The following is a 12366-nucleotide window of genomic DNA, read 5'->3' as shown; positions in this document are numbered from 1 at the left end:
CAATACTTGCCAGCTTCCAGAGCACCAAAGCAAGGAAGGCGTTGCTACTCCCAAGGGAAGAACTTATCCTCCCCCGAGAACAGCAACAGGACTTAGTCTGGTCGATCACAAAAGAAGGAATCATAACTACAGAAACCTTCGGTAGTGACCTAAGGGAGCTAAGCTCCCTTTGTATGTGTTAGGTCAGCGAGGGGGACTCTGCCCCAAGCCAGACAACACAGACTCAGACTAAAAACTCTGTTGTTCTGTCCCTCTTGAACCATAACTACAGGAACAGGAAGGTACAGTAACACCCTAGTATAGTTTTATCGAAAATAAATTCGGAAAAAACCACTTAGGGATAAGCCCAAGGCTTAAACGGAGGGAAAGGGATTGCATACCTTCTCCGAAGAAAAGAAAGCAACCGGGGAGTATGATAAAGTATACTAAGGCTCCATAAGCAATTAGCCTAGGCACCAAGAGAATCGATTACCTAATTCACCGAAACTCACACGTATACAATCTTGGAAATATTCCACACAGTCTAAAATGTATAAAATATAGCCTAAAGCTTCAATAAAATTTTAATTACACTCGGAAAAACCAAAATCATGCATGAAGTACTAGGACCAAACGACTAGGCTACATGGCCTAGCGTAGGCCAGAATGGCGAATACTTCGCCAAATAATACTAAGCACGAATGGAAATCCTATGTAAAGCTAAATAGCTAAAATTTATTAAAGCAAAACAACCAGGAATGTCGCTCTGACTAACTAATTTATACCTAGCGAGCGACAGTGTCCAGGACACCTCTGGTAGGCTATGGCTCTTGTATCAAAGATTAATCCTATTAATCACTCAAAATTTTACCAAGAGCCTACATTTATACATAACAGACACTATACTCAACTTATCAGAGGCCAACGAAGACGGAGAAGCCATGAAAAGCCGAATAAATCCAAGATTTGCGAGAAAAACAGGAAAAAACACCGAGTTGTTAAGCTACGCAAAAAGGAATACAGATGGCGCCAGGATTGGCGCCAGGCACGCATACGAATCGGGGGATAGGGAAGCCTTGGGAGCGGCTCCCCCTTTTTCTTTCCCGAATTCGTATCTCGTCAATCACCTCCTACGAGACGAAATCTCTGTCCAGGATGTAGATTGCCATGTGACGTGTCTAGAATACGTCCTCTGATATGTCGCGATATCCCTTTCACGAGGGATACTCGCTCCAGGAGTTGGAATTCTGGTACCTTAAGGTAAATTCTCTGGGAATATCGCCGTAGTTGTAATATACCCTAGGAAGCTACCCTATAGGAACTTCCATCAGGACGACATGGCTTGAGTCCAAAAATATGTATGTATATATATATATATATATATATATATATATATATATATATATATATATATATATATATATATATATATACTGTATATATATATAAACCACGAATATTTTTTGATATCGAGAAACCTCTGCAATGCGAATAACATACCTAAAAAGTGATCCATGATGAGTGCATCAAATCGGGTCTGACCAAGATTAGAATTTTGCCTCTAAATTTATATAGATTAGGCTGCTAGAAAGTCGACAGATCCATCTGTCTATCAAGAAAAACGAAAGTTGATTTCGAGACTGCTGTTCATACTCTGTCGACTTTAGGTTTTCGTAATTCGAATCCAAATCAGATATCTCAGATTTGAAGTTATCATGTTAGAATTGGATACTTAGCAAGAGTCCCCAAAAATAAAAGCGATAAAAAAACTGGGGTAAAGAGTCTGCAGTATCAATAATCTTATTATCTAAATCCATTACGCTTCAAAGAAACCTCTCCTCTTTCTTTAACCTGAATCCATCTGATCCTCTCCAACATTTTCTATTTCCTCCCCTTAGTTTCCATCAGGACTTCAAAGATTTTTTGGTGCAGATATAGTTGACACAAAGGAATATCCATAATGCTCATTTTCCCCACGTTACCTGCACTTTATAAAAAAAAAAATATTTTTGGGAGATATAGTGTCCTTTAATGTCTCGAATTTTCATATTTTCAAGAGGTTGAACATTATCTCTCCCGTTTATCATTTGATATACACAATTAATTGATATTTTCACACATACACAAAATACATATCAATTCCAACGAGATTTTTTTTTTTTTTTATAAAGCTTGATATTAGGCTATAAATATCCCTCAACATAGAATCCCTTTTACTTTGGGAATAACTTACGACTACAGTGCTTTTACCTCAGTTACGATTCAAACCTACCCCGTTGACCTTAGAGGCAGAGATCACATCGACTTCGCCATTCAGTCATCAAGAGATATTTAATTTTAGTTCAACCTCGCTCTACACATTCTGGTTCTGTGGTTAAAATTGAAATCAGCCTCCATCAGCCACGATAGCTTAATGCAATCATGATATCTATAATAGTTTTGTCTCTGATCTCCGTGACTCTATTATACGCTGGGGTATTTCTTAATAATGCATTCCTATTTATTTGGAAGCAACTTACACCCAAAATCAATTGTTTGCTATGAGAGAGGTGTCTTCAACGAGATTGGAGCTTATGATTTTGAAGTTGAAGCAGATGACATTGACATCGCTAAAACGATAGTATGTTTAAAGCAACTTGCTCTTTATCTAAGCTATTGGTTTTAGCTCCAACAGACATATTAGGAGAATTATTATCTTCTAGAAGAAGGTTTTTACACTGAAATAGATATAAAATTCCGCTATGAAATAATAGTTATAATAAAACATCTTTTCTAAGCAGTATTCCCAGGGAGTCAAAATTGAATCTTGGAAATACCATCCTCTAACATCGCTTGAGACATATTCACGTTAAGCCATCAGAAGGTTTACGGAAGTCTGAATATCAATAAGGAGCCTAAATTATGCGGTTTGTTATAAAACTATTTTTGTATTTGAATAAAACTTCCATATCGAATGTGTGATGGTTAATCGAAAATATACGGTAACTTGGTAAATAACAGATCTTCGCCTAACCAAGGACATTTATAGGGGCTTAAGGCTGACTCTTTCTTAGCACTCTACGTGTCTACGATATGTAAGTAACATTTACACCAGACCTTTCGATAAACTTCATAAGCAGTAATGTGACTAATATCATAAATCATGAAACTTAATATGCATTTACAGGAAAGATTGAAAATAGTAATACGTGTTTTTACGAAGAAAGGATGATTTATACAATTAAGAGAAATTATATTTGATTTTTCATAAAATGGCATAAGCATACTTATAAAGTCATATGCTAGTTATTAGATTAAAGTTATTAGGTTAATTGAGGAAGAGGATTTTAAGAGAAGGGGGGAAGACTATTTTTCCCAATTATCAAACACTGAGAATGAGTGTGAAGAGCTTGAAAATGTTCCTCCAGTAGAAAGATCAATTGCAAATATCAGAGAGTGAAGTCGAGAATGCTTTAAAGAGAGGAAAAGTAAATAAAGCTCCAGAAAAGACAGAGGTAGCAATAACACTAGAGGGGCACTCAGTAGAGAGTAGACCTCAGACAGGACAGCTTATTTGTAGACCTTTTGAACTAATTTTGGATGTTTTACTAGTCCGCCCCCTTAACCTTTGACCATCCAAAATTCTATCATTTCCAGCTCTTTACATAGCAGTTTAAAATCCCTGCAACTTTCATTACTTTACGATCAAAATTGTGGCTATATGGCTAAGACTGGAATTTGACATTTTCCTAGACCTTGACCTTGACCTTTGCCTCGACCTTGACCTTCTACCTTAACATGTATTAATTGGTGTGAATTTTTATACACTCATATATGAACCAAGATTGAAGTCTCTGTGACAACAATGTACATACTTATGGCTGATTACGTGAATTGGACATTTTGCTTGACCGTGACCTTGATATTTGACCTTGACCTTCCAAAATTTATTCATTACTCCAAGATTAAAATTGGGGCCAGGAAGCTGTTCACAAACAAACACACACATACACAAGCAAACACACAAGCAGGGACGAAAAACAAAGCCTCCTTCCAACTCCGTCGGCGGAAGTAATGATTAAGGCATTGGAAAATATAGGCAAAGAGTGGGTGCACACACTGTTGGAAAAGATCTGAGATGAAGAGGAAATGCCAAAGGGCCTGGGAAGATAGTTGGATGACTAAACTGAATAAACAACTAGAGGGGCACTCAGTAGAGTGCAGACCTCCGCTGCAGCAACTTATTTCTCGACCTTTCGCTCTATCTTTATCTTGCCCTTTGACCTTAACATATATCAATTGGCGTGGATTCTCATACAATAATAAATGAGCAAAGTTTGAAGTCTCTGTGACAACGATGTCCAAACTTTTAGCTATTTACGTGAATTAGACATTTTGCTTGACCCTGACCTTTGACCTTGACCTTCCAAAAATTAGTCCTCTTTGCTTTTTACATAACACTTAATCCCTGAAAGTTTCATTACTCTACGATTAAAATTATAGCCAGGAAGGTGTTCACAAATAAACACACACACACAAACAGAGGGTAAAACATAACCTCCTTCCAGCTTCGTTGGTGGGGGTAAAATGGAGACATGTCAAACTGTGGGAATAGTAGAGGGATAAAGATTTTGGAATATATATTCAAGATACTAGAAAGACTTGTAGAAGGAATGTTGAGAGAGTTGATATATATACAAAAGGTAAGAACACTGGTTGCTATCTATATAGTATCTAGAAAAGTATCTAGAAGGAAACAAGAAAGTTTATGTGTTTTGTGGATCTTGAAAAGGCATATGTCAGGTACGAAGAAGTTAAGTCTATTGGTGTTTGGGAAAGAGAGGAGTACCGAAGTTATTGAGGTTAGTGAAGATGATGTAAGAGGGGACAAGAAGCACTCCTAAGACTAAATATGGGGAGAAAGAGACATTCCTTGTGGGAGTTGGCCTCCATCAGAGATCATTCCTGAGTTCATTCTCGTTTATCGTCATTATAGACACTTTGTTATTTGAATCAAGGAACACCGAAGAATTATAGGATCTGATGCTTGCGGACGATTTAGTTATTATGTTGAACTCAGAAGAAGAATCGTGAGAAAGGTTTTTAGCATGGAAAGATCACTAAAAAGGAATGGATTGAAGGTGAACATCGGGAAGACTGAGACATCGAAGAGAAATACTGTAGTTGGAAAAAGTTGACTCGAGTGGCCGATCCTGCAATAGAGTGTGATTAATAATGTCGAAAGAATATGAAGACTAATATTTAACATACTTCTTAATACATATTTTTCAAGTGCCTGGCTAGTTATTTACACACGTACACACACACTCCTTACACACACCAAGGGTTCCAAAATTACAGTTTAGAGACTAAGAACTTACCAGGGGGTCAGCTTTGAGTTTTCGCATATGTGGCACGCTTCTCTTCGATCGGGCATGAGGAAGAGCGTGATGTACAAAATGGAACTCGTTAGGCAATCCCGCTACCTGAAAAATAAAGAAATATTTTAGAAACATGTAATCTTATCAATAGAACTATAGATTATTATTTTTGATTGACATCACCTTTGGTATAAACCAAAACCAATTATTGATAGTCCACACAGATAATTCTTTGTTGTGAAAATTTCATATAGCTTTTCCTAAGATATAATTGTTCCTTTCATAATTAGGCTTTTCCACACTATTAGGTCAATAAAGATATGTTAGGTTGCTCTAAACGTAAATGAAACATTCTCTTTTTCTCATTTTTATTCAACGTCAACGTCAATTCCTAATATTTTGTTGATTTTTTCAAGTCAGACCCTAACCATGAAATTTCTAGGTTCAGAATTCACGGTAGTTTTTTTTTTTTTTTTTTTTTTATGAAACTTTATGGGATATGTTAGCCAATTAGCGAATACCAGCCTAAATTTATAGATCTCAAAAGATTTAGTTTATGGTTTGTTCTACAATCATTATTATTCCTTGTTCCTCTGGTGATTATTATTACCAAATATTTTGGACATATTTTCAAGCTCAAGGATCAACTTTATGGCCAAAATTATAAAGATTGTCTCTTATATTTCAATGATAACGATAGAAGTCTGTGATTTTAAATTTTTCTTTGTTTTACTCTTTGCCATAGGTAATCCCCAAGGTATTTTTATCTAGACTTATTTAAATGTTTTTTTTTCTTTTTTAATCTTAAGGAAATTTGTTATGTAGGTAACATGAGGTTTCTGTCAAGATTATAAATATTTTTCTTTATATATTAAAACAGGTGTTTCTGATCTTTATAAAATTTTTTTTGGACGTTATTGGTTGAGTCTTTGGAATGATATATTTTTTTATCTTGTACTTCATTTAGGAGTTGGTGATTATTTTCTTAAGATAATATTATGTGTCCTTTTAAGGAAAATTGAAAAACTAAAAATATGACATATGAGTTATAACAGCTACGTGTTCCCTACGTGATATTATAGTAATCAAAATTTTGGTAGGCAACTGACAAAAGAGATTTCAAATCTCTCGAGGTCACTCCAAAGTTCAGCCCGGAATGGAATAGGGCTTGATTGTAATTATTGCCTTAAAGTTAATATATGCGAAGTTGAATGTAGTTGTTAGCAATTAATGTATTCACAGTTAGAGACAAAGTAGAAGCAATGGACAGAACTAAACAAGAAACGTAATCTAACCAGAAATGGCATTAGCCAGCGTCTCAAGTATCAATAAAGTAACCCAAATAATTCCAACACTAATGCCAGTTAATGTTACACGCAATGCCTATAAGTACCTGGAACTGAAGACAAATGTCCATCAAGATTATGCTGCTACAGAAAATTGATTCAAATTACCTTTGGTGGAAAAATGGTGCAATGAGTGATGTGCTCTGCTAAGCTAATTGCTAAAAACACTGACTACTCCATGAATAATATCAACATTTTTGATGAATTAGAAAAGAAAATCGTTTGAATAGACCAAGGTAGTTTGGTCTTCATACAATATATTAGGATTATTAATGTTGTTAGTAATCAAATTTGTGGTGATTAAAGGTCACTAAAGTTTATTCGACTCCCTAGTTCAGCATACAAAGACACATTGGACGCAGGATATTTTTATATATTTTTATGGGAGCAAAAATATAGTACCGACTGGCAGATGCTGTAATTGCTCTATTGCCCTGGACTATCTTACAAGAGTCTATGTTTTCTAGTATTCTTGGAGACAGGCATATGTCTAATTTTATAAATCATAATCTAAAGGGTAGTAGGCAGTAGGTTAGCTATGGCACCAGCCACCTGTTGAGATACTACCGCTAGAGAGTTATGGGGTCCTTTGACTGTCCACACAATACTACATTGGATCCTTCTCTTTGCTTACGGCTCATTTTCTATTTGTCTACACATACACCGAATAGTCTGGCCTATTCTTTACCCATTCTCCTCTGTCCCCATACACCTGACAACACTAAGATTACTAAATAATTCTTATTCAGCCAAGGGGTTAACTACTGCACTGTAACTGTCCAATGGCTACTTTTCTCTTGGTAAGGGTAAAAGGACTCTTTAGCTATGGTAAGCAGCTCCTCCAGGAGAAGGACACGCCAAAATCAAACTATTGTTCTCTAAGTCTTGGGTAGTGCCATAGCCTTTGTACCATGGTCTTCCACTGTCCTGGGTTAGAGTTCTCTTACTTGAGGGTACACTCCTATTTCTCTTCTTCTGTTTTTGTTCAAGTTTTTATAGTATATATAGGGAATATCTATTTTAATATTGTTACTGTTCTTAGAATATTTAATTTTTCTTGTTTCCTTTCCTCATTGGGCTATTTTCCCTGTTGGAACACTTGGGCTTATAGCATCCTGCTTTTCCACCAGGGTTGTGGCTCACCAAGTAATAATAATAATAATAATAATAATAATAATAATAATAATAATAATAATAATAATAATAATAATAATAATAATAATAATAATATAACTTGTTGATGGAACTCTTGGGATTAGTAACTGATATATATATATATATATACACACACACACACACACACACACACATATATATATATATATATATATATATATATATATATATATATATATATATATATATATATATATATATATATATATATATATATATCTGTGTGTGTACATATACCATTCAAATCAGCAATGCCAAGATATGAAGTATCTAAGTTTTCTCGGTTTATGACTAAATGAGTTTTCTATGATTTTTCATGATGCATATTATTGAGTAATATTTCTTTCGTATCACCTGTAAACAGGCTTGTTGATTATTTTGTAATTATCAGAAGTGCATTAGTACAATTTTCGTGAAAAAATTGCTTAAGATTTATGTTTGAAAGATTTCCAATAATTTCTAAATTTGTATGCATCTTTCTGTAGCAAATGAACTCCAGGAATCAAGAGAAGAAGAAAGAGAGGAAACTGAAAGACTTAGAGAAGAGGCTAGTATACCAAGATAGGATACTAAAAGACAGACAGCTCATGAAGAAAAAGTTGCCGTGAAGAAATGGAGAAGGATGAAAGACCATAGACCTTTTGAAGGAAAGAGTCAGGTAGAAGCAGATGCACATGGTCATTAAGTGTCAAGTCAGCTAAACTCAAGTTACCTATATTTCATGAGAAACAAAAGGATAAAGGTATTATTATCAAAATATTTGAGGCATGCAGAGTCAAGTTTGCCTAAGGAATAGAGGGTTATTGGTTTCATTTCATTACTAACAAAAAAGTCTTAATTTTTTTCTTATACACTTTCAGATGAAACTTTGCCTATGAAAGTCTAAAGCGAGGACTTATGAAGAGATGCAATGGAACCTGAGAAGGATTCGGTAACAATTTCTATGAGACAAAGCCAGAACAATTTGAGACTACCTAATAGTTTGTGGCAACACAATAGTGATATATTTGTAGGACAGATATAGTTGGAAACAGAGAGGAGTTTAAGAGACCAGTTTTTCAATATGTATTCAACCAAGATGGCACTATTCTGTGAGATGGTAAAGCTTGCTAAGAATTTCTTAAAAGTTCACCGGAAAAGCATAATAAAAACCCTAATTGCATATAAAGAAGTCTAGTGTGAGTGACCACATAAAGGAGACTAAAGTAGCCGAGTAAAAACAGATTTACAAGAGTGACTGTATATCCTTTATATGCCATAAGCAAGAGAACATGGCTGAGACTGAATGCGAGTTAAAAAAGGACCCACAATTGGTCAAACAAAAGGTAGCCAATACTATAGTAGTAAGAGAACAAAAAGCGGTACTGCTGTTATGATTTGCAAGGAAATCAACATATCTACATTGGAAGACCTTGTCGAAGATGGTACGCTGACTTTGGCTAATGTAGATGAACTACCAGTTGTGTTCGGGAATTCAGATCTGCGAACAGGGGAAAAGACACCATAATCTACCAGTTAGTGTAGACTATGTAGAGAAGGAAAAAATGTCATATGAAATACCAATTACACAAGTGAATTACGTGCATTTGTACGGAATTTGGTAACTGAATAACCACATGACTAATGAGAAATGACTGTGCACACTGAATGACAAAAGTAATAGTAGATGTCTAGTTGATAGAATTAAAGTAAAAACACAAAAGAACTGTATTTTGTTTCCTTATAACCCTTTTCATGAATGATCTTACTCTTTGAAATTTTCTTTATAGAAAGGATCCAGAGTAATTGGATAAAACTGAAGTGGATATGGTTGAAAAGACTGAGAGAGTAGATGATCAAAAGGATGAACCAGAATGTTTTAAGTATAGATGTGGGTCAGGATTCCGATACCAAGACAGTAGCTATCAAGACTAGAGCACATGTATAGTGAAAAGAAGGCAGAATCAAGTTAGTGGCAGACTTCAAACATCCTCTTATAGAAGCATAGGAGTCAAAGAAAACTCAGCTAAAAACATCAGTCTTTTTAAGCAGTTGGAGAGGGCCAAGTCTGATAAAAAGTGCAAAACGTTTACACTAAAAGTTATGAATTCTATATCATATCAAATTTTCCTGGGCAAGATGACTAGGGAGATAAGATAATTCATGGTATCAGAAATTTTTAAAAATCAAGTAATTAAGTTAGACCAGGACTTCATTATTGGTGGTAATCTGGAAGGAAAGAAAATTGACGACAAATTGACCAGCAGTTTCCATTTGCCAGGATTGATTGCAGATGTCATCTGTTTCAGGAGATCCTGTGACATTTCCAAAAAGACTGCACCAAAGAGGCATATCAGCAAAATACCACTAGGGAAGATACATTATTGAAGGAGCCATTCAAGAGAGACCCAGAATCGGAAAATGGTAACAAGCATATTCTGATGGTCAGGGGCTCAGAGGTAGTAGCACTGCCTAAGATAGAAATCTTTTACAGGGTATAATTCCACAAGGATATGCTCAGTTATCAAAATACTTGACATACTTCTTAGATAATGAAGGAGGCGAGCATTTTAATGACCTCACAGTAGCTGTTTTTAACACCTTGTAACCAAAAATTTTATTATTTGTGTAAGATGATCAAAGGTGTACCGAAGACCAATATGATGTGCAAAGAAAAACCTGTATTCGCCAATGTATTTGTTTGAATGCCAAGAATTATCTCTGTTGTCATAAAGGAAAGTGAGAGGACTGATGTAGACTTTCAAATAGTTGTGGACCAGACACCGTAAAGATGAAATGCACAACATGCATGTGTTAGAATTCACCTTGGAGAGACTTTTGAAAATATTCATGGAAAGTTTGAAAAAACTCAAGGATGTGAGAAGTATCACTATGATAGGAAAACCAAGGATCTGCTGTTCATGGTGGTTCAGAAAGTGTTAATGTTGATGCCAACGGGAGTAAACAGGCTGATGTTACAACAGTGATGACATTATGAGCTCATGGAAGTAGTCTATCATATGGATTACTAAGTGAAGTGTGATGGTGACATAAACACTCTTCAAGCAAACATCCAGACAGCTTATAAAGAGAAGGAAGAAAGCGAAGCAGCAGTAACTGTCTGTGAAGAAATGAAATACCCAAGTACACACATTATTAAGAAAGAAGCAGATGTGGACCATGAAATTCAGGATGAGGGCAGGTAAAACCTTGGCCACAGAAAAATGAAGGGATATACTGATATATCAGTATTAACAACCCACTGTATCAAGACTGTATACTTACAGATACAATCTGGACATCACCAAAATGGTTTGTTGTGTCATTAAATAAAACAAAGGTTTCCCATTCTGGTAAGAAGAAAATTTAAAGTTTTACTGTATAAAATCAATTCAATCTATTTGTATTTGCATTTTCTAACTTTGGTAGAATTTATTAAAAAGTTTCATTTGTAATAATTCAAAAAAATACTTTGCAAGTACTATTCTAAAGTGAATTAAGGGATTGACTTAACTTTTTATTGGGATACTGACTTCATATGCTTTCATGGAGGAATGGTGAGTCTTTGAACTTTATTACATACATAATCTTAGCAAGGCTTTTACAATGTTTCAGTCATAAATTTCTATCTCATACTGGGATCGAACCCAAGCCCCTTCAAATGAAAGGCAAGGTTACTACCAATCACACTACCAAAGGGCTCTAAAAGAAGGCGGAACCTAACTGCTAACTGCAATTTAGGATTTACCTGGCGAGAAATCAGTCTCTTACCAACGAGTTTTCTCCGACTTTATTTCTATTTGAGCACGACATTGTGTCGATTTTCATCCATATTGACTCGTTAGGGGTAATTCGGATTAAAAGCTGTTAATTTTGTCAGCTGATCGGTTGGGAAGTCGGAGAAAACTCGCTGGTAAGAGACCAATGACTCGCCAGGTAAATCCTGAATTGCAGTTATCAGTTAGGTTTTACCTTCTTTTGAGCATCTGGTGCCATGGTTGGAAGCGACCTAGCCTTTCATTTGAAGGGGCTAGGGTTCGATCCTAGTATGAGATAGAAATTTATTTCTATGTGAGCAGGATAATGTGTTGATTTTCGTCCATATCAACTCATTAGGGGTAATTCAAATTAAAAGCTATCAATTGTGTCACCTGGAGAGTCGGGAAGTCGGAGAAAACTCGTTGGTAATAGACTGAAGTCTCGCCAGGTAAATCCTGAATTGTAGTTAACAGTTAGTATCCGACTTCTTTTAGAACTTCTGGTGAATTAATCTCTCTTGGGGAGTGCAAAGTTAATGCACAAACCATCTCCAACTACCCCTCACCATGATCTTATCTACATCTGGCACTCAAGTATCTCTATTATAGTTTCATTTTTAATCCAGTCCTGTCATTCAACTCCCGGTATCGTTCTGAGTGATTTTTTTCAAATATACTAAATTCGTTGGAGATTGCCTCATTGTCAAAACATGACTCATGTCCATATATTAACACTGATCTCACTAGACTGATATATAGTCTGTTTCT

General features: G+C 35.5%; 1 protein-coding gene across 1 annotated transcript in view; it reads right to left on the bottom strand.

Annotated features, from left to right (window-relative positions):
• The window catches only part of amon (amontillado), a 541981-nt gene that overhangs the window by 134363 nt on the left and 395252 nt on the right, over nt 1-12366 (bottom strand). Inside the window, exon 2 of the mRNA XM_068377776.1 lies at nt 5340-5444. Within this exon, the coding sequence (XP_068233877.1) occupies nt 5340-5444 (105 nt within the window). The remainder of the gene's footprint in view (nt 1-5339; nt 5445-12366) is intronic.

Source organism: Palaemon carinicauda, chromosome 8 (assembly GCF_036898095.1).
Source record: "Palaemon carinicauda isolate YSFRI2023 chromosome 8, ASM3689809v2, whole genome shotgun sequence".
Lineage (NCBI taxonomy): Eukaryota > Metazoa > Arthropoda > Malacostraca > Decapoda > Palaemonidae > Palaemon > Palaemon carinicauda.
Note: the sequence above shows the minus strand (reverse complement) of the source record. Positions and strands in the feature narration are given on the sequence as shown.